Raw genomic sequence first — 25,121 nt, forward strand, 5'->3', positions numbered from 1 at the left:
CAATAATGATATTCGAGATGATAAATATATTGATGTATATTCTGTTGCCTATATTATTGCTGGTCAGTTATGTAGAAAATATGTAGGTGGCGTATAATCAGACTAATTTTAAATCCCTCCATACCAAAACTTTTTCATGTTAGTCGACTAAACCGCGCGAAAGTATAAAAATGTCAACATCGGATTTATAAAACGCTCCTCAACGACTGAATTCTGCGGTATTTTTTTCGTTGAATAATATGACCGTCGCAAATTTCTTCTAACGATAAGATTCGTGCATCGTTTCGCTAATTTTTCATTCGTTCTGTGCATCATTTAATATTTCGCTTCAGTTGCGTTAAATTGCGAAAACACTCAAGATGCGGGGTTACTGCAAAAACAGTAAAACTATGGATGTTTTGAGTGGTCTGTGTGTTTTGTGCGTGATTTTCTTAAATAGTCTATCGGTTTACGGTTTTAATATTGAGGTATTTAATTATACTCTGTTCAGAGTCAATGAAGAATCAATGTTTGGTTTTACTGTAGCTGTACATAAACAAGCGTACAACAGAGGATGGTATGGAGCCTTTTATATTATTAAAAATTAAAGTTACATTTAATTATATTTAAATGTTCCTATCTGCGAGCTTAATTAACGCTAACATATAATCAAATTTAAAATAAAAATATTTTTAAATGTCAATGTTTATGTGTTAAAAATATAAACATGCCTACTTGATACTAATTATCCGAGTTCGAAGTCTTTACTTTGTGACATTTGCTGAGGATTGTAAACTGAATCACTTGAATTATACCGGTATTACTGTAAAAAATTGACATTATACTAGGGTATTAAATGAATGAAACGATTTATATATACATAAGATGTATCATTAAAAATAATACAATGTTTTATTTAAAAAAAAAACGAATTCTACATAATTTGGAATTAGTTGTTTTAAATAAAAGTTAGGAATACATTTTCGCGTTTTAGGTCCAAGGTTAATATTTCAACATATGGTAATTTTTTAATATGTATATCTCAGTCATTTGTTTGCATCTGATTGTATATATCGATACGATCCTGATGTTAATAGCACTATAACAGTAATGCATAAAAATATCTGATGCATCAAGCGAAGCCGTGATCTCGTATTTTTAAACTGGATATTTGGCCGGGCCGATACGATTTTTGAATCCAAGTTTTTCTTTAAATAGTAATTAATTTCAACCGTTCAGTTATTTTTCTATGAAATAATGTCTTGTCTGTCTTAATAGTTAAAGATAAATATTTTAAGCAATGTTTTTTCTTCTGCAGATAAACTCATGTGAAACAATAGATTGTGTGTATTTATTTGGTCATTTCTTAAAATGTTTTTATTTTATTTGGTGTTTATATACGTTATGTGTGATTTTGAAGTCATAAAAGTTAATTGATACTAATTTTAGCGGAAAATATGAATGGGACATATAAAAATGGGGAAACATTTTTAGTATTTTTACAAATTGAATAAAAAGATTTCTTTTTTAAATACACAATTTTTTACAGTAAATAGATGGGAAAGTATTAAATTTCATTATACTTAGAGCTACGATAACAAAATTCCAGAATATTTTTATCATTAATTATTCAAATTCGAAGGGCAAAATGATAAATAAAAAACATTTAAGCGAAATTAAATTTTACACAAAAATAAATTAAACAATACATTTTTGAAAAAATATATTTCTAAATAATCTAAATAGGAATAATTAAAATTGTATATTTAGTTTCCTTTATTTGACCTATTTATATATATTTATCTAGTCTATCTAAATTGCAAATGAATTCCCAAATATTCAGCTGTAATACACCGCGTAAGAACCAAGTTTTGTAAATAGTATATTTTGTTTGTTATTCAGTAATAGTTTAATGCTACTCAAATGAGAAGTCCAATAGTTTTGGTGGTAGAAAATGTTTTGAACATTTTAACTTTTAAAATATGAATTTTTTGAAGATATGCTTTTATATATAATATTTTATAAAGTGGGACGCTCTATTTTATTTTAAAATTTAATACTATAAAGACCTTTTTTTTGATAATATAATGTTTTCTTAATGACGGATCAAGAATTATTTAAATACCTTAAAATAAAGAAGAAAACTGTATTACTAATATTTTCAATATGTGTTTTTTCACTAAAAAAGTACATCAATTAAACTTTGTGTTATTACATTTTAATTGCTGCTGATCGTTCTGCTGCTGAAATTCGACTACAATGTAGTAAACGTTTTTGTTTAACGTTTGTATATTAAAACACAAACACAGAACAAAATTATGGGAATACAACAATTTTGAAATTGATTTTTGACTTTACCATGTATATTAAAAGAATAACGAACACAACCAGATAATTTATATTTTATAATTTGGAAATGTATATTAAAGGAATGCCATTAAATTAACTATTTTCCAAAAGTTAGGCCTATAAAATAAATAATCAAAATAATTGATATGTGTGTATTTATTATGCTGATTTCGAAAATCTAAATATCTTGTAAGTAAAGAAAACTGACGACTCTTGATCTTCCGACGGATGGACACATTGATTTGTTGTACCTACAAATAATTTTAAATATAACTTTACTTGACCAAACTATTCTTAAAAGTTTTTTTTAATCAAACTTAACTCGCCATAACTCGTTAATAATAGTTAAGTTAGCTGCAGTAATTACAAATCAATATACAATATAAATTAGATCGTTTTGGCTCTACAAAAAATTTGTTTATTATATAATTTGAAGAACACAAATAGTTTTTAAATTTACCTTGAATATAATATTTTCGATTTTAGTTTCTCTAAACTCTAATGTTATTATGATCTTATTAAATCAGATCTCCGATCAAAATATTCCAGGACTTCTCAAATTTTTGCTTGTCGTCAGTTTTAAAATTGAATTTTTTATTTTTTAAAAATAGAATTAATGCTCTGTAATAAAGTGCGTTATCTTGAACAAAGAAGCGACTTATCGGCTCATAATTCCGGACTCTTGAAATGAATAGTTTCACATAGACAAGACATAGTACTCAAATAATATTCCTTATTGACGGTATAAGCCGGCGGAAGTAATTCACAATGGCAACACCAAGACTTTCTTTTTCTATCCTTATTTCTCTGTGGTACTCGTATTGTCATGAAAATGAAATACCTGTTATTTATTATAAGCCCTTAAAAATCGCCTTAAAATGAGTTTAACTACATAGCTTTTAAGCGATTTCATCAGTTACCCTAGTTATCAGTTAATTGGAACCCATTTTCAGTATTATTATTGATATAGTGACAAACAAACTACATTACTACTATATTATTATATTACTAGAATTACATTTGGATTTATTTTTGTTTGTTTTTTATTCACAATCAAATATGATTCTTGAAAAAATACAACAGAAGTTCAAAGCAAAGTTAATTGCCTTTTTTAAGGTGGAATGATCCATTGTATCATCCTGGATGAACATATTTTATTTATAGTATTAATAACACCATGTGACAATTTTTCTTATTCTAAAAAATTAAATAAAACAGATTTATTTTATCACATCGTATCTGCAAAACACAAAAACAAAAACTTTTTTATTTTTTGTCATACGTACGATTTTAAAGTTATGATAAATAAAAAAAATGAGCCATATATTCTGAAAGAAAAGGATGAAATGTTAACTTTTCCTGTTAACTTACACAGTAGAAGTAGTAGACAGAAGAATCCTATTTCATTACAAACCAGCAATAATCTGCTAATATTTTAATATTTCATCTTGCTTGATAACAGTCTTCTATCTGTTTTATATCCTGATGAAAACGTTCACCTTGTTCGTCACCATTCCAAAATTAAGGAGGAAAACATCGAAGTGTTTCGAACACTAAAAACTTGGCATTTTCAGCGTTAAGATTACGTAAAAATCCATGAATTACTTTCTTTAGAGGTAACTAAGTCGCTAACTCTTTCGCGGTAAGATTTTTATTGAATTCATCGACACCATCAAAAATGTATTATTTTAATTTAATATGGCTTAATTTAAAGAAAACAGTAAACAAATACAAAAATCCTTTACCATTTTAATCCATGGCCTTGACAAAAATTTTCAACAATCCGAGTTTTATTTGTAAGGGTAGAACAATCAAATTTCACTAGTGAGTTTTGGTGTCTCTACTGTCCCACAAACCGAGAAAACAATAATATCCTGAAATCTCTCTGTGGTTCAAGCAATATAGTAACACCTTATAAATCAGCACAAACTTTCCAGTTGTATTCTTTGTATTTGATTAAGTCTAAAATTAGTTTCATGTTTTCATAATCACCAGATTAGGGTAATCATCTTCCAAATATTATATATATATATATCTCTATCAATTATCTATGGCAGATAATGTAAAATGTAACTAGTTATTGAACACTAGTAGGTTAAGTTGTATTAATTTGCACCTATATTCATATATATCTAAATTCATATATACCTATTCTAAATACATATTTCATATCACCATGTCGAATGTATTGCCTATCTCAATTTATAAATTAGTTTTAAAATAAGACAATACATTTCGTTCTCATTTCATTCTAGTTAAAAAGAGATACAATGCTGTCTGATAATTTCGAGCACGTAATCGAATCAGCCTACCAAATTATAGGTTAATTATCGAATGTCTGCAAGATTCTTCAAAACATGTTGATGCGGCAACATTGCAACGTTTTTACATCGTAAATTCAGATGACGTTCACTGTTTTATTAAATGGGCTTTTTACTACATTTTGTTAGACTACAGGGAAGTGAACAAGATGTAGTAAATGATTATATAATTGAGAGCATGCATACTTAAATAAAATTAATAATATTTAAATGTAGTTTGGTTATGTGTGACGTTTGGTTTCGTTCTTTTCGGTCTGTTATTTCTTTGATAAGTAAATTGAACGATATTGTATCTCTTTAAAAAACAATTCGTTACAGCAGTATTGAAATTCGTAAAATTTAACTCAATATAAAATCAGACTGGTATCAATAGATATTTATTCTTCAGTGATAACTAAAAATAATGTAAATAACATAATTATATAATTAGCAAATAATAAACATGATATATATAAAATGATCCAAACAAATACTACATCTTGTTCACTTTCTTTTACTCTCATTTTGTTAATTCCGCTGTAATCTGTTAAAGCACGTTATAGTGAGCAAATTACGTCACTGGGCTATCGTTACGTGCAACAAGCACCACTAGGAAAAAATAAACCCATCAATAGCCGATTGGCACGAGGTCGAATTGTTTGGTCGAGACGATACGAACCGTTTTGCTTAGCCGGAATAAACTAATTAGACTGAACCAGTTTCGGAAGGACGAACGATACGAGTCGTTCGTAACTGTCTCGTCGTCTGCAGCGCACAATGCTGGCTACTAACCGAATCTAGCTAGTCATTACGCTAAAACCCTACTTAATTGAGGGATGTATTAACGGCTGGAGATGGGCAAATCGATTTATGAGTATTGGTAAATACGCCTAAGTCGTGGTTATCTAAATTGTATATTTGCGTCGATGGAAACGATCCAATTTCAACAACGATTATTACGTAAATATTTTATTTTAAAACTTTTTTGTTGTGTTAAAAGTCTAAGTTTGACTTATTGTCAAAAAACTGGAACAGTCGATTTTCACCAGTCTCTCTTGAGACTTGACGTTGTCGTAAGTTATTACTTTTTCACTTTTCATCGCTAGTCATCAACCGCTTCAGAAATGTCTCAGTTTTATTGATACTCAAGAGCGATTCAGAGATTGAAGTTCGGTCTATGAGGTTTTTTGAATTAACTCATGTGGCATCCGTACGTTCAGCTTCTTTTTGCATCTAACCTTTTCAAAATTGTTTCAAAGTGTTTTTCGTGCAATATTGAGCTTCTGGGCAGTAGGAATAATGCTCTTCTTACTCTGCTACTTCCACGATTTTATCCACATTTTCGATGATTGGCATTGCTTAATTGGCTATTACCATAAATAATATATATATATATATATATATATATATATATATATATATATATATATATATATATATATATATATATATATATATATAATATAGCCTTTTTTTGCAGTTATCTATATTTGACGTAATATTTATAAAACCATTCATAAAACTGTCAAAAGTTTTTTAGTACGAACTGTCATCTTACTGAAAATATTATGTATAAACCAAAAGGCCTTTTTCATCCCGAAATATAATTTATTAAAGTGATATATTGGAAAAATAAGAAATTTCTTTCTACTAGGCCCAATATGACCAAATGAAGTCTCAACAAGAATTCTGTATGTTTCGGATGTATTTAACCAAGTGGTGCAATAAAACTCATAATTAATGCTTTTTTTGGTCTGAAATTTTGCATTTATTTTACAAAATTAATTTGTCCAGTTGCACTTATGTGGGCTAAATACATTAGTAAGAATTGTCCAAATTAAAATTAAATTAAACTACTTAGGCTAATGTTACAATTAAGAACTTATATACTATACAAGTTCATGTGGTTCAGTTCACTTCAATCTTCTGATTTCCTGCGGATTGTCTGGTAGCTGTACTGCTTTTACGTTGCTGTGACTTAGTAACGTTATTTCCTGTTAAGACGAAATCTAGGAAAATGTCATCGCTGGTTATGTATAGAAAAGCATCATCAATCATTAATTGAAGATTTTTTTTGAATATCGCCACAGAATAATTTCCCATAAGCCTACAGATATAAGCTATGAACTAACTGCCTAAAATATAATATATCTTAATAAAACTGACTTATACGCTACTATGATCAAGAAATAGCAAGACTTTTGGTGTAAAACGAAAATTATTGTTTAATTTTTACCTCTTATTTTTTTGTTACAGTAATATATTTATCTGTTGTAATAAAAAACAAACTTTATTATATAAACAAACATATATTTTTTATTCATTATTTTGTCATATGTTTTTAATTAAAGAGTTGTAAGTAATATATTTTAAAGAATCATTTGTCATTACAATAATGATAACTTATTTAGGTTTTAACGTTTTAAAATAATTTAATAAATTATAAAACCGCATTTCCTTTTCCGTTCCCAAAATTATGTTATAACTTTGAAACGTTAATTTTTTTTTTCTGTTTTTATTTTGCGGCTTAACCCAAAAAGTATCAATTTACAATGATGTGTATATTTTATACAATAAGATAATTCCATTTATATATTGAATGTGAGTTTTTCAACCGAAATTCATATGATAACAAGTGCGTTCACGATTATAATCAGTCCTATGTAAAACGTTATTAATTGTTAATAGTTTACACCCAGATGTTACGAGGGCGTCATAAAACTGCAAGAACTTCGGCGAAAACCAGATGTAAAAGTATCGAAATCTGCAAAAACCATGCCTTCGTCGTGTTTCAAAGAACGAACCTTTTCCCAGATGTTATTCAAAGAGACACAAATGACTTTATCGTACGCTTCGTAATTAATTATGGTTCATGTGCTTCCGTGACTGTTTCAGGCGTTGCCCTGTTATTTACCAGCATAAAATAATGTCATTTATATCGTAATCCACGAAAACTGTACTTTTATTTTTACTACGAACCCATTAACATTGATCTAGTAGGCATTGCGATTTTCATTAGTATTTTTTCTTTTAAATTTCGTTTTGATTTATATAAAGGAGATTGTATTATTTTAAATTGTTTTAAGTTAAAGAATTAATGGTTTGTTAGTTATTTGTTAATGTTATTACTCTATTATAGACTAATTCCTTTGGAACGATTATTTTTGCAAATTTAAGGATTTATTGCAAAATAGTGTCCATGAAAAACCAGTAAGGTTTCCATTTTAGTTTCAATTTATCTTTAATTTTAAATTCATTGGCAGAGTTGAATTCATATAGGAAGTTTTTTTTGAGATTGTCCAAGAATTGACATCTTGAAGACATTCACGAATTTAGTTGTTTAATTAGATAATATATGATGAATAATGATGTTATTTATAACGCTTTATTATTCATCTTTGTACCATGACAACCAAAAATACTGTTAGCAGTTGTTTCCAGCGGGAGTACCAAAAAGACTATTTTTTGCTATTTATAATTCTTGGTGTTTTATTATAAACTTATTTTGTTATATGTATACTATTATTTATATTTTAATATTTTAAACTTTATATCCATGCTTATATATAAAACTTAATTTTTCATATTAATATATTTTCTTATATTGCTTTCGCTATGCACTATCATTTGTGATAGTTTGGCAGGTTAAAGGTTAGGGTGATAGGACGATCCTTTTATGAGTGTAATGGTTAGTAGTTTTGTTTTCGATTACAAGGTCATGAATGTAACAGGTTAATTGAAAAGTCCCCGGCGTACCATAGTAAAACACATTTTTTTGGCAAAATTAATTTTTTTATTACATTTTTGTAGTACGATTTGTCCTTTCCTTCAAAATAGGCCTCAGTTTCGGCGATCAGCTCTTCATTCGACGAAAATTTCTTCCCAGTGAGCATTCTTTTGAGGTCTGAGGACAGGAACAGGAACAAAAACTCGGGTTTATTACGCTTGATCATCTTCAAACACTGCTCCGAATAATCAACTCGTCGTTGTTTTTGATCAAAAGTGAGCTCGCGCACCCACTTTGCACAGAGCTTTCTCATACCCAAATTTTCGTGAATGATATGAAGTACACGTTCATTTGATATCTTTAGTCTGTTATTTCATTTAATTTCAATTTACGGTCATTCAAAGTCATTTTGTGAATTTTTTAAATGTTTTCGTCGATAACAACCTCTTTTGGGCGTTTATTGCGTTCACCGTCTTTGGTGCTCATTTGACCACGTCTAAACTTAGCATACCAATCCTGGACGGTTGATTTTTCTGGGGTAGTGTCCGGAAACTCGGCATCAAGCCAAGTTTTTGCTTCAACTGTATTTTTCCCTTCAAAATGCAATATTTTATTTTCACGCGAAATTTAAAAAAAAATTGATAAAAAGGAACAATAACAAAAGTTGATTTAATCAAAATGCTATAATTCACAAACTAATGGTCCGACAGCTGTCATATTTGTACACGCATGTTTTGAGTGTTAGGGCTAACTAAAAACATATGGATTTAATTCTAGTAGCGCCATCTATGTGTCAGGTAGGGGACTTTTAAATTGACCTGTTATACTATTATCTTTATATTTTAATATTTTAACATTATATCCATGCTTAATATAAAACTTTATTTTTAATATTAATATATTTTGTTATATTGCTTTCGCTATTGACTATCATTTGTGGTAGCTTGGCAGGTTTAAAGGTTAGGGTGACGAGACGATCCTTTTATGAATGTGATAGTTAGTAGTTTTATTTCGCAACAATCGAGTTACACCAATCATATGCAATATAGAAAGAAGACTCTAATGTCGGTATATCGGTCTCTCATCATGTCGGTAATTCCTTTACGTTTTTTTTTTTTTACTAAGGAAACCACGTTATTTTTATTTTGTTTATATTTGATTCTAAATATTTTGCTCATCTTTGGGAGAATTTATAGATGCTATTCCAAAAAAAAACCGTTTCTCCTTTGAGCTTAACAATCAATTAAGGTATTTTTCGATGCGAAAAGGTGGTAGTCGGATGGAGCCAGGTCTCTACAGTACGGCAAATACGACGATACTTTGCATCCAAGTGATTTCAACACTTCTTTAATTTGTTTTGCCGCATGCAACGCGCCTTGTCATACTTCATATAGGTTTCAATGGTTTTTAATAACAAACCCTTGAAACCTGGAGAAACAATAAAGATTGATTGAGACTGACAACAACAAGGGATCAAATGGAACTGTGCATGGTGGCAACGTGATTTTGAAGTATGACAAACCGTTGTATGATAAAGGACATCAACCTGATCTCCCCAGACACGGAAAATGATCTTGTAGCCAAAGCTATTTGGCCTTACACCCGATTGGCCGGATTGCTCAACACTTTCTTCATGTGACATCCGTCTTTCTCATCTTTTGGAATTTTCTCATCGTTTTCCCATTTAACTGATCTATCAGTTGTTCTTGAGTTTGTGTCGGGGTTTCATCCAATAAGTTTTGCAATTGTGCATCTTCAAATATTTTTGGACTATCGGACTATCATATCATTATTTATCTTGAACGTTGAAATTATCACTTTTAATTTGTCGAAACACGTTTCGAACAGCATGCTCACCAAAAGTCTCTATCAGTAAACGATGGCTTACAATGGCATTTTTCTTTTGATGAAACACGAGAAATCAGAAAATGCACGTTTTCAGAGTAAAATATTATAAATCTAGAACGCTGTTATTTTGGCGAAACCTAACTTGTGTAGTTTTTAGGTTAATATCACTGGAATAAAATGACATATGAAATCATAACATTACATACTTATGGCTAGGGATATCTGTTATGAAAAAGGAAAAATAATTACCGATCTGTGGTACCTTTACGCCTGGTAGTAAACAAACGTTTCTTTGTATTATTTTTATTAAAGTCTCTATTTTTTTAATCTTATTTATACTATGTATTAAACAGACTATGAGACCAATCTCTAATTATACAAATAAAATAAATCAATATTTCTGATAATTTCACAGAAAATTGAGATACGTTGTTACGTACTCGACAAAAACTCCATTATTAATATTCATTATTGGAGGTTTTACATACATCTAATTAAGTATGTATACTACAAACGTCTTCTTAAAACATTAAAAATGGTCATCGCTAATGATATTTCGGTTAATAATGATATGCTGCCTCAACAATTTTAATAAATAGATAAATAAGCCGACTACGGATGGGATTAGCGGCAAGAATTAAAATGATAAAACAAGTTCGAAGCTATTTAAACGATGTATATATTCCGTATTGTTTTATTCATGACAATGTTACGTAATGTTACTAAGCAAAGGTCACAATAGCAGCAAGCAAATATAAAACACCTACAGAGCGTAAATTATATCAATTTTTCTAATTAACAAGATTTCTACGGACTATTTTTCGTCGTTGATTGCACCGCAGCGACGATGGTAAAAATTTAGAGTGAGACTGCAGGCGATCAGTAACATCAATGACGAACTTTCAAAATATGAGACCCAGAATTCGAAATTTTATATGTAAAATATGGGTATCGTTTATGATTGTGAATGAGTAAGCTTAATGACGAAATCTAAAAATATGAGACAAGCCGAATTTTAAAAATTTTATTCCTATTCTCCATGACTCACTTTTATTTAAATAAATATACAGTTCCGATCATCACGCATATAACAATTTATTTATTTATTTGTGAGTATTTCATGGTTTTAGACGAAAATATAACCAAAGAAAACCGCCATCTAATTTAAAAATTGTAAATAACATACCACATCCTAGAATTACTAAGCACAAACTATTAAATATTTTTTATTTAAAAAAATATTGTTGATATTACTAATGTTATGTCTTTTGTAAATTCAACGCCGTTATATAAAATTGTATAAATTAAATGATTGCTTCTCTTTAGCTATTATTTATTATATTATTTTTTCATATTTCTGGTAATATTTGGACGTATAAAAATTTAACGTCAGAAAAATAACGCAAGTTGTGTCGCACGTCCGCTTGTAGCAATTGTTTTTCTTCTAATCCTTCATTATGTCAACGTCAGTACTCCTAGAGCGTTTCTATTTATTTTTTCCTGTTACCTGTTTATTTCACATGATATTTTTTCATTTTTCTTTTCGCACTGAAAATCTACGTTTTAAGCCTTTTTATGTACTTTTTTTTTATTCATCGACTCCTCTGCCAATTTCAATACTCAAGTGTTGTTATCGATGACCATGACTTTTAGCTCCATTTTACTGTAAAGAGAAGACAATTCCTTAAGTGGCGTTTTATTGTCTCGTATTTTAGCATATTTGGAGTCAAGAAAAATGTAACATGACAAGAAGTATTGATTAATAAAGGAGGGAAACAATAAATTACAAATAATGAGTTTAAAAAAATATAAAGTTAAAAAAACTGCATATGTATTTGTATTATTTATAAATTATGCGAAATTAATAAATTTATTATTAATTACTTGCAAGTATTTTGATCTATTACTTAAACGACCTTACCTAACAGTTAACTTCGATGCTTTTGAAATTTCTATACTTAAAAAGACTTTTTTTTCATCGAGTATAGTAGTTGTATAGTAGTAATGAGTATAGTAGTAATGAAACGCTCAAAAATGAAAAGATCAAAAAACTGCATATGTATTTATATTATTTATAAATTATGCGAAATTAATAAATGTATCATTAATTACTTGCAAGTATTTTGATCTATTACTTAAACGACCTTACCTAACAGTTAACTTCGATGCTTTTGAAATTTCTATACTTAAAAAGACTTTTTTTTCATCGAGTATAGTAGTTGTATAGTAGTAATGAGTATAGTAGTAATGAAACGCTCAAAAATGAAAAGATCAAAAAACTGCATATGTATTTATATTATTTATAAATTATGCGAAATTAATAAATGTATCATTAATTACTTGCAAGTATTTTGATCTATTACTTAAACGACCTTACCTAACAGTTAAATTCGATGCTTTTGAAATTTCTATACTTAAAAAGGCTTTTTTTTTCATCGAGTATAGTAGTTGTATAGTAGTAATGAGTATAGTAGTAATGAAACGCTCAAAAATGAAAAGTTCAAAAAACTGCATATGTATTTATATTATTTATAAATTATGCGAAATTAATAAATATATCATTAATTACTTGCAAGTATTTTGATCTATTACTTAAACGACCTTACCTAACAGTTAAATTCGATGCTTTTGAAATTTCTATACTTAAAAAGACTTTTTTTTCATCGAGTATAGTAGTTGTATAGTAGTAATGAGTATAGTAGTAATGAAACGCTCAAAAATGAAAAGTTCAAAAAACTGCATATGTATTTATATTATTTATAAAATATGCGAAATTTATAAATGTATCATTAATTACTTGAAAGTATTTTGATCTATTACTTAAACGACCTTACCTAACAGTTAAATTCGATGCTTTTGAAATTTCTATACTTAAAAAGACGTTTTTTTCATCTAGTATAGTAGTAGTAATGAAACGCTCAAAAATGACATTCACTACTTTTATTTTTTGATTAGAAGAAATTTGCTATCCAAGTGCATTAATATTTTTTAGAACCTTTTCGAACATGGTATTACTATGTTGCCAAATAAGATGCAAAAAAATTATTAAGATATATGTAAAGATATCTTGGTTAATACGAAAAATGATCAAAATACATCTAATTTCTTTAATTGTTTGGCCTTGAATCGCCTGGCATTGGTATTAATGGTTATATTTAAAATATGCAGCAGTCGTAATTATTCTTGTGCTACTTCAAAATTGTTTTGGTCAATTAATTTATTTTTTTAAGTGAAGAATACCACAATGACGTTGATTTGTTTTAAATAACAAATTAAGAACTAGAACTTTATGTAATTCTCAAGACAATACGAAGTTCATTTTGCTTTATTGTTAGAACTGGTTTTCAAAAAGAATTATTCTCAAATAAGGGGCCCTCAATTATATTACACCAGCTTAAATAGATAAAGGGCGCTTTTAAAATAATTCTTTTGTATTTTTAACCCACAACTACCTACCCCTTTCGAGTACATTCTTTACTGATATCAGTAATAATCAAGAGGGAAACTAAATTTTGTAAAAGTAAAGAAAATACTTGTTTTTATCGAGACGATTGTAGTACATCGTATTTCGTCGAAGACCTATCAGTAACGTTTCAGTTCCTGGATCACCATTAACATTCCAGCGAACGGGTCATCCGAGACCATTCACGTTATTTGAATAAACCAATAGGTTGCTTTACTTTGGTAAGGTTCTCGAATTTATTCATCGGATCGATTGCTGTTTATTAAATATTTAATAGATGTAGAGATATGTTCCAACTAGCTCATCGACAATAAATATCTCGCTTCTTTTTTTTAAATCACCCGTCATGTTTTATTGCTGGTTTTCGTTCAGCCAGCTGTTCTGTTCTAAGCAGATGCGCTTTGGTGTATTTTTGAAAATTAATTTTTACCCTCTAAAATAAGGGTGATGTTTTTATACGTCTTAGGAATTCATTTTATCACGAAATGATTTATCGTTTAAGCACAAGTCAGTTCTACACTAAATCTTCGATTACTTATCAAGGAAAAACTGCAACGAAAATGAATTTGAAAAGCCTCGTAATTTCGATGTTGATCCACCGTACTTGTCAAATCTAGTTGTCAAGAATTATAATTTGTTTATAACTTAAAAAAAAGCAAAATTGTTTTTTGTTTTCAGAGAATATATTAGGTACTTGTATGTACTGTGATAATTTTTTCACCGTAATACAATAATACCGTACAATATATATTTGCCAAAATAGTATCCATCATTTTCTACAACTTTTTTTATGGCAACATAGTTGTTTAACTATCTATGTTGTTGTGCTAGTCAAACCATGTTGCATTACTAGGTGTGTCAGAACTTGCCATTCATATAATAGAGTGATTTTCCATCTGTGTACGTGTGTTACTCGGTATTACAAGTATTTTTGACATACAATACTTTTACTTCGACAAACATCTATAGTAATAGTTCAACCATATAGACATTAAGATTTTATGGCCATGAAAATTCATCTTCGGTATCGATGTGGATGGCTCTCCTCTATTAACTCATTGCTTTTTGCGTCTGGAATCATCGTAGCTGATCCCCTTTTCATTGCCAGTTGTAATACGTTACAGAAATTTCTTTACTTTATGCGTGGCAAGCAAAGAAACCGCTATATAAACGTCTAAAAACAGTTCATTCGTCACCTACTAAGCTGTCTGAAAGTTGTTAAGACTTAGAGTTGAGATTAGAAATCTCAAGTAAGTTTTGCAAATCATTGTCTTTAAATTTCTTGATCTCTCAGGCCGTTTTTAGTCATTTACATTACATCATTACAGTGAGTTTCGGTTTTATAGGCTTCAGTATCATACATCATTAAAATCAAACAGTTACATTGTCGAAAATAACATTTTGATCGTTCCGTGATTTGCGTCTATATATACTGAACAACTCAATAATACTAAGTGGCAAACTGTTTTTTTTTTGTCGAGAAATGTCAATACCATCGAATGGAATAGTTAGGCTAGGTTAAGGATGGGATTTGCGGATAAAATATACCTCCGATATATCGGAGAATAAAAAAATATCAATATTTCTTTTTAAATATATCAATATTTTTTGCAACGTCAAGGAAGATTATGAATATTTATAAAAGTAATAGATATATAAAAAAACTGATGATATTATGTTTTTGAAAAAATATTGAAATATGTCGAGCAAAAAAATCGACATATCGACTAAAAATATTGATATATCGACCAAAAAATCGACATATCGGATATATCGATATTGTGCAAAAGCGTGTATATGGAAGTGATATGGTACTACATTATATTAATAGAATCCACGTTATATTTGGTCATTTTATTATCGATTCGTCTAGAATGGTAATAAATGGATATTTATTCATGTCACTCGCTTAACATTCCATATATTTCCACTACTTGGTATTGCTTCGATAACAGTCGGTTACAAGAAACCCGAAACAATTTAACAACGTCCTCGGCGGCCGCCACTAAAGCAATTTCGACAAACCTCTTCTATTGTCACCGTTCGGTGTGAGCTACCGAATCGACAAATTATACATTAAAGCTTGTTAATTCGGCCGAAACGTCAATGATCTTATTTTTATGCCAGACACATCAATCTAAGAACAAACAAACTTGTTCTCAAAGTAAACTTGAAATTTACATATTTTATCATTAAGAAATGCCATTTAATTTACTATATTTTACTGATTAGGTTTAAAATGATATATCAAAATTACTATTAAATGTTTTAAGGAATATCAATAAAATTTATAAAATATTATTTCATGCATTTATGAATTATTTTTCATATCATATATCATTTCATCATTTTCTTTCAGAAAAGTTATAGCTATTTAACCATTATTTTCGCGCCCAATTAATGTCGATATTTGAGCTCTATCGCTGTTGGAAGGTAGTGTTTCTAGCGTCGCCAATATGTGCACAAGTCTATATTTGCATATTACAGAGGCATTATGGGTTTTATATATTTTTACCAGTTCAAAATGGCTTCTAGAGTTTGTAAACGAGACGCTGACTGATATATTTGCGAAGAATTTATTAAAGCAAGAGAAAAAAGTTACAAATATACACATTTTATGTATTTTTATTGAGTTGATTTTTAGCACTTTTTAACATACGAAATCAATCAAATGCAGAACTTTATATTATTTATATATTTTTTAAATTCTCCTTTTTATTAACGAGGGTTTATCTGGACTGGACTTACAGTTTAACGTGGGCTCCGAACCACGATCTTCAGCATTAAGCCAACCGACTGGCGAGTGTCCAACTTAGAAATCATCCCAGAAGGCATCCGGTCTTACCCAGCCCGGTTACTGGCGTGACTGGGATCATTTCCCTTATCGGATTTTGCACTCTTGCCTAGGACAATCAGAAATATGAATCACAAAGATAAATTTACGATCATGCCCCATTAGGATTCGACTCCGCGAGTATCGCAACAGTAGGTGGGCAGTCCTGTCGCCTTTACCACTGCCAACCAAGCCGGCTGTTCTTATTCTTATTTCTAGGTATAAAAGCAACAACATTATCCCATGCGTAAGAATTCTGTAGACCAGTGTAATTTATTTAACCTTTTCTGTTCCACTTGCAGTAATAACAATCCTTCTAATATATATGTCCCTTGAGAGGGACAACAATTTGTACTATATTAAATAAACATTATATATTAATATAACAGTAATAACAATCCTTCTAATATATATGTCCCTTGAGAGGGACAACAATTTGTACTATATTAAATAAACGGATTTTATTTTTTAAACGTCGTTTGGACCCCCCATATTCCATGCAATGAATTAGCACTTGGTTAAGTCATGGCTGGTATACTTAAAGCAGGCTCTGGCGTTAGGCATTCTAAAAAAGAAGATAATCGATATCGTAGTATTTAAGGAAAGTGTAACAGAGCATCTAATGTTATTCAGAAAACTTCCTTTTCTTCAAAAGAAAGAAAGGCCCACGGATGTGAGTTCGCTTGTTCAAGCGAAGGAAAAAAGAGGACAAGGCGTTTTGTAGGAAAGATATATGGCTACAACCATGTTCTTACTGTCGATGAAGAGAAAAATAATTCCAGATGCAAAAATAAGACTGTGTCCGATAAAGTGCAGCAATTGTTTTTCAAATTTCATCTAAAATAATATTCGTTTTTATAATATTTTTTTGAATAAATACTTTTAGCAAGCATTTTGTTTTGTATAGTGGTTTCGCCCGCCAGGACGCGCCAAGTCCTTATGAAGGGACATTACAAAAAAAAACTGCACAAAAAATTGGAAAAGGTACTTTTAGTAATCGTAAAAGTAAGGCATATAAAGTAAAAAAATTGAATAATATAATTTTTTCTCGAGAAAATAACAGATATGTACTTGCAGTGACCCTCCTGAAGAACAAATACACTGGAAGGTTTAAAAAAAAATGTAACAAATCGTCGACATGTTCCAGATCTCATTTTCAAGCCGGCGAAAAGCTTACGCGGATATTCTTCGAAGGACGATCCGATATATAAATTCGGGGCCGCAGGAAATTTGTCACAGAATTAGGCAGGTCCCGTGGTTTTTGCGCCGGCGGAATGCGTTCCAGTCGGCCCTTTTTTGGCTCGCGCAATAAACATGCAATTAAAATTGATACACCTGAGAGAGATCGTTTCCATTTTTTGCGAGCCAGTCCTTAAACGTCGACCGAATGGGAAAAAGATCGGTCCGCGTATAGCTGCTCTCTCGCCGGCTCAATTGAACTGGTTTTTGCCGCGGACTCCCCGACCGCCGATAGATCGAACAAATTCGCCAATAAAAATGTTTGGGCGTCACTGGATGGATTTATTCACGATGCGAGGTCGTATCCGTTTAATAGTTTCCCGGCTCGGGTTTCTCCGAGAAATTGACATTCTAGAAAGTCTCTATTCGACCGCGGAAAATTGAAAACTGAAACGCATTCGTGATTGATGGCGGCAGCCAGTCAATTGGCAAGCTAGACAGCGGCGTATGTGCTATTTGGTTTTTCGACGTACCGCAATTTGTCTTAGTGTAAGAAAAAGAAAATATAAGTTTCTCAATGTGACTAAAATTAATTTTTTATACTCGATAAACATATATTAATCAGTTTTATGTTCTGTTTTGAGTTGCGTGCATCGTCGTTTCACGATCATGCCAAATTATATTTAGTATACAACCTATCATTTTATTAACCGACTGTGAAAAAGAACTCCTTCTTTCTATGTCCGGCAGTATATATTTTTTTAACGTATGTTCGCCGATTTCTCCGTCACTAATGGATCGATTTTCAAAATCATTTTTTTATTCGAAAGAGTGCACCTCCGAGGTGGTTCCATTGGAACCAAATAAGAATCTGTGGGGGGAAAGGAGGGGAAATCAATCGAAAACTTCAAATTTCAAAGTCACGTACAATGTTTTCACATATTTTTTATCTAAAATAAACAGATATTTGTGTATAATTTTATTGCTCACCTAATGTGATGAAAAATCGGACGTAGTTCGGTCTTATACCCTTTTGGTTTGCTTTTTATGCATTAACCATATCATATGGGAAGTCGTAGAAACATTGTAGGCAACTGTCTCTATGGTATAATGGTCAGAAAGTTCAGCTCACACGCGGATGTAGTGGATTCGATTTCCAACAGGGCTGCAACATTTTTTGTTCTAGTTTATGGAACATTTGTCAAATCACCTAGACTGGGTAGCGGACTCCAGGAACTGAAACGTTCCTTATTTCCAGTCATTGTTTCTTTATTCTTGTTTTTCCTTATACGGGCTGTACTTTTACTTGGGCAATCCATTTTAATACTTAACCAAATAATTTTTTGAGGACATATCTAACACTAAAAAGAGAAAAATAAAATATTTTTAACAAAAAAATTGAACCTACTTCAAAAAATAAATAATTAACTCACTAAGAAGTAAAATATAATCAAACTTAGATGTTACGCACAAAAAAAATTGTTTTAAAAATAAAATATGTACACAATAATTGTTGTAATAATTAAATGAAAATTAAAAAAAAAATTATCTCTTACTACATGTATTTTATATTCTACTATATACACACAATTTAGCTTAATACATACCTAAACCTATTTATTTATTTACAATATTATTTTAACTACTACCAACTGATCAGTTTGAAGTCGTTGCCGAGTATAAACAATACAAAAATTACGAACAAAACCAATCTTAATTGTTGCTCGACGGCATTGAATTTTTTATTTATTGAATTTAATTGAATGTTGTAAAAACTAAAAAATTTATAAACAACAAATAACCCAAAATTTACAATGGGTTATAAGAAGTAGTTCTTGATTACACGGTATATTTATGACAGTTCAGAATTAATTGTATAGTAAATTAATAAGTAAAATATTTAGATTTAAAAATATTAGCGAAAGAGTTATACAATTTTACTAAATATTTTCAGCAACAATAAACAAATTGAATAATACTTCGTTGAATTTATTCAATTCATGTCGGTATATCTATGGTAATATTTTCATTCGGTCTTAGCAGCTCGTAAAACGCTATAACTTGTTGATCGTAGCATTTGCACATGTGGATGGCTCTTCTGAACCAACCAATGTTTTTGCTTGGGATTGTTGTAGAGGATCCACTTTTCATTACTAATCACATTACGTAACGTTCAAGAAAACGTCTTCAAACGGTTAGAGATGACATTTTCAGTCAATTCCTATTTTATCTATTTTCCTTACATCCACATGTGGATGGCATTGCTATTTTTAATGCATGACTTTTTGCTCTTGACTTTGGCATTATCGTTTTAGATCCACTTTTCAACGCTACGCCAGAGAAAATTCTACTTTTCTTTCTTTTGGGGCTTTTCCATCACATTTAAATACCTGACCATAGTTAGAATTCACCAGGCTGCTAAGTTGTCTGAAAATTACTGGACAGTTTTCAATTTCAATTCTTCAATTAATTTTCTTCGATTTGTTTTGGTCTTCCACATCGTTCCTTATCATTGCTATCAAAACTAAACTATACCCAAAACAGCAGAATTTTTCAAATAAAACAACTAAATTAAAAAAAAAAATTAATGTCGAAAATGTTCCATACTTCTAAAAAAGTCTGAAGAACTGTCTAAAAGGAATGTTGCTTAAATGTTATGCGTCCTTGAATAAAAACTTTGTGCAATATTTTATACAATAGAATTTATTGATATTCAATATTATATTCAATAGATATATTGATTCAACCAAATTCGGAAACTTCAAAAAAATACCTTTTGAACTCGAGTGAATCTTCTCCATATAGGATCACATTGATCAATACAAATTTCAGCAATGACAATAAATTGATAATAATATCAAATGATAAAATCAGAGGGTTTCAATTCTGACTCTCACCTGCACGTAAATTTCAATATGCTTCAAAATTAGTAGTAAATTGTTTGTTTGATCAAAATCGTTTTCTACGAACGAACGTTTTTTTATGTGAAATGAGCCAGAAGCTAGAGGTAGCACTTCAAAGCAATGAAACAATTCGTATTTTAATTCACTGGTTTTATTAGCTATGGTTTCTTGAACTCTGTGAATAGATGCGTTATCTCAACGGCAACAGTTTTTTTTTATAGAGATCCAGTATTATTTAACGAACTTTTGGAGTCAGTTACAGTTATAATCTAAATTAACTAACTACATTTTAGTAGTTTAGTTCTATTATTGACGAATACATTGTACTCCATAAACTTATTGACCAACTTATATGTATATATGTATGTTAAAGCTATAAACCAAGATTAAAACAGAATTCGAATCCGTAAATTTTAATAACTTTAGAAACGGATCAGATATATTTATAGATCTGCTGCCTTACTCTCATCTTCCAAATTGAACAACAACTTATTCGAATATAGTGCTGGAATTAGTTTCAATCAGTGTTTATCAAGAGATGGAATATTCATTTAAAATATAAACGTATTTTTAATTTAATTAATGGCGATAAACTTAGTTGAATTTGGTGTGTGATTTTATTTGTCTTTTTTGTTTTTTTTATATTTTAAGGTTTTTTTTTAATATATGAACTGCCCGTATGACATGTTTTCAGCAACATATGTCTGTACTATATACGTATTTTATATTATAATAGTTGGCTTTTTCATATTATCTATATCATAAAATAAAATTTGTATACTGTGTTTGCCCTGTTAAGAATACTTAATAAAAAATAATAATTTCGACTGGGAAGGGAATTATGTTTGGTACTTTTGACAAAGATTAACAACAGTGCCACAATAAATATATTTCGATTTTTGGTAATGAAGCACAATCAGATATTGTTGTTTATAATTATATTAAAGTATCATTAATCATTAGTGCGACTGGCATACATTTATTTTTAATCACAGAAATGCAAGGTCCCAAAAATCACCAATCAAACAAGTAACCCTTGACTAATTTAAAACTAATGCCGTATTGTTGCTTTGCAATATACAAATGGATAGATTATTGATGTAACTTCACATCTTAGTAGCTTGTAGAATATCTTAGTGGAATTGATTGGAATTAATTTAATTTTATCTCAATAGTCTTAAGTACCGAGACGTAACTAGGATGTAACTATTTTTGACAATGGGCCTAAATTGAGTTAAAACTATGGTTTTAGGTTTTTGACCGATCATATTTCCTGATGAGGCGAATTATATTTGTTGAAAAATATATTTCGAAATATATCTTTCAAATTATTTCCGATGCGTTTCTTGTAGCAAACGAAGAAAACATCCTTTCCACGAATTATTGTAGGATATATCTGCATGCATGTCTTGGATGCAAACATTCAAAAATTAGAATTAGTGTTAGTTTTAATAATGCCATGAAATCATTAAGAGGGGTAATGCTTTTAACGTTATGTTCTCGGGTTATGTCGGAATCATTGCGCATGATCAAATTAACTGTTAATTCATTCATTCAGTTTATTTAGTTCAGTTTATTACAAAATTAAACTAAAGTTATAGACAATATAAACACACAAGGTTTAAAGTTTTTAGTTATCTCGCCAATTTATTGTAAATGTGCCACATGAGGCTTCTTTGTGTCAATACTATTCTTCCTCCTTGGGGTATACCGCCCACACTTGTTTCATGTACATAACATCGGTCTTTCCTATCAACACCGAAGTTCATCTAGAAGCAAATTATTTACAATTCATTATCATGACAACATACATGACTTGTAGTATCAATGTAGCACTATAATGATGTTACATAGCATCATTATAGATCCCCGATGGGTCCCGTTGATGTTTACAATAGCAATTCATTGGTTATCAATACTTTGATCTCTTCTCATCATGCTGAGCGCCATTTCTGTTTTTAAAAACTTTTAGCATAGTTATTGTAGCATCCGCTACTGATACTGTAATTCAAAAGAATCTGTAAAGTACTGTAATCAAAAGAAACATCGTAAGGTGTTTGTTAAACTTGTTCATAGTTTATCAATCACATAGCTTATCAAGTTCAAGTATAGTTCAAGGACAGTGAAGGAAGTTCAGCCAAATTCGGCTTGTTAATTAAAAAAAAACAGGCCTTTAATTAGTACGATAATTAAAATGATGGCGTCAGTACCGCGCCCGTGACTTAATTACAAAGTAGTTTCGATGCCGGTCAAATTTTATTATGTTGTGATCTAACACTTACACATGCTGTTCACGTCTTTGGTTACCGTTCAGACATTTGGTATACAATGTTTTATGATGCCAAAATGATATCTTTTAGTGTTTACGAAGCTTCAAAATCGATAGCGCGGCTTCTGTGAATTAAAATGACCCTAACATTGGTTGACGACCAACTATCAAAGATGATATCAGTTGTCCGCATGAGGTAGTGATTTCTGACCGATATGTCGATATTTTTCAATATTAAAAAAAATTTAAGATATTTCTTAAACTTTTATTGAAACACTTTCATTATTTTTAATAAATCTTTAAAATTAGTACTTAATTCTAAAGGCGTGCATTTCGGTATTTGTATTTGTGTATATACGGTTTATTTTATATCAATATTTTTGCTTTTTCTTAAAGATATCCATATTTGTCTCCGCGTCCAATATCCCTATCATGAGGATCCCGTAACGATATATCGCTTTGAATTTATTAATTGCTTCATTGAATTGACGAATACACGGTTTCAAGTTAAAAATTATTTATTATTCTAAATAATTGGCATTGTGGTTTCCGATTGTTAAAAATGACATCATTATTGCGAGTGACGACATCCACTACTCGTCTCAATCGCATGGAAACGCGTCAGTTCGATTCCGGTCTGTGTAGATAATATATACAACTAGCGTTGGGAACTATCGATTGTTTTAGTTTAGTTTTTAGTTTTAGCTTAGCTACTTTCCATCCGATTGATTTCAGTAATATTTTGCCATCGATGATGTGTTTTTGTTATCGATAACTTTGGTCGCTATTTTCGGTCCGATTTATTTGACTACTTTTTACTATCGACTGTTTCGTTCGTTATGCTCAGTCTGATTGATCATTACTCCATTTTTCTTTACAGTTAAGTCAAATATATAAAATATAAAGATAATTTTACATCATTCATTGGGTTCGGCACCAACTTCAAAGTGATCAGTCGGTAGTAATTAAAATAATATTGTAAATATATAAATAGCTTTAGGTAGGTATTAAGCTAAATTGTGGGTATATAGTAGAATATAAAATACGTGTTGTAGATAGTTTAAATAAGGTTTTTGTTTATTTTTATTTAGTTATTGCAACGATTATTATGTACATATTTTATTTTAAAAGTTTGATTAATTTTTAATTATTAATGAGTTCCTTGTTTATTTTTTGAAGTCGGTTCAGTTTTTTGTTAAAAATTTTGTTTTTGATACGATTCACCCATAATTCGATTCACCTAATCATTGGTCATTAGTCAGTGAGTTCAAACACACTTGTTTGTAGTTTCTTCTGCAAACTTTTTCTGTTGACTAAGCTCAAACAACTTATAATAAACGATATATTTAAAATAATAAACCTCTATGGTTTAAGGAAAGATTATTTTTAGTTTTTTATTTATAATTGGTTTACAGTTAGGTATTATATCAGACAACTGCATACGATTTTCTGGGATAGTTATGTGAAAACTAAAATTTATTTTACAAAAATTCATTGTGATAAAAGCCAGCACACAAAGCCCTTTTGGTTACTTCAGAATATCAATTCTTAATACTTACACAGAACTCATTCGAGATACAGATGAATCGTAAGACAGGACATCGCAGATTGACTTCAAATGATAATTAAATGTTGTATCTATTTATAGCATTTTATTTTATTTCACCTTTTAGCACCTCTTGTAGGATTTTATACGACAGTGGAAAATATTCAGTCTTGTACTTGTACAGTATTTCGTACAGTCAATCCAAAAAAAAATGTTTTAAAGGCTGATCATTTATCTTTCATTATATCGATGTTGACATTTCAAAAGCCTTCAGCTCATCGCTGATATTATATGAATAAACTAGCTAGGACTTTTTCTCTGGAAATCCATTGGATTCACTTCCCATTCAACACTTCCTTGGAGAGCTATTGAACTCCTTGAGTTGCTATCTGATCTGCATCAATATCAATGATCGTTTTTACATTCCGAGAAACATTTTTAGTGTTCGACTTGAGACATATTGTTATGTAAATAACTGTTGAATCATTTTAAAGCTATCACAGAGGGAAAAAACCTAATACCAACACACCAGTTTGGGTTTATTAACAAGCATTCAACAATTAACCAGATCGACAGAATAACAGATGTTATTGAAAAAGCCTACGAAAGTCAAAAAGTATGCTCAGCTATATTCTTAGATGTAGTACAAGCTTTCGATATGGTTGGGCATGAAGACCTTGTTCATAAACTACAGAAAATGCTACCAAAACAACACACCGAACTAT

The 25,121-nt window shown here is 30.1% G+C and overlaps 1 protein-coding gene across 2 annotated transcripts in view; it reads left to right on the forward strand.

The window, feature by feature from the left end:
• The first annotated feature begins 135 nt into the window (after positions 1–135).
• Positions 136–25,121, forward strand: part of if (integrin subunit alpha inflated) — a 197,566-nt gene continuing 172,580 nt past the window's right edge. The window contains exon 1 of one of the 2 annotated variants that reach the window (XM_076394397.1): positions 136–556. In XM_076394397.1, the coding sequence (XP_076250512.1) occupies positions 360–556 (197 nt within the window). In that variant the 5' untranslated portion in view covers positions 136–359. The remainder of the gene's footprint in view (positions 557–25,121) is intronic. The other variant, XM_076394398.1, reaches the window with a different exon arrangement.

This window comes from Rhynchophorus ferrugineus, unplaced genomic scaffold, assembly GCF_030347505.1.
Source record: "Rhynchophorus ferrugineus isolate W39M unplaced genomic scaffold, kcgeb_rfMv2 rfM2, whole genome shotgun sequence".
Taxonomy (NCBI): Eukaryota; Metazoa; Arthropoda; class Insecta; order Coleoptera; family Curculionidae; genus Rhynchophorus; species Rhynchophorus ferrugineus.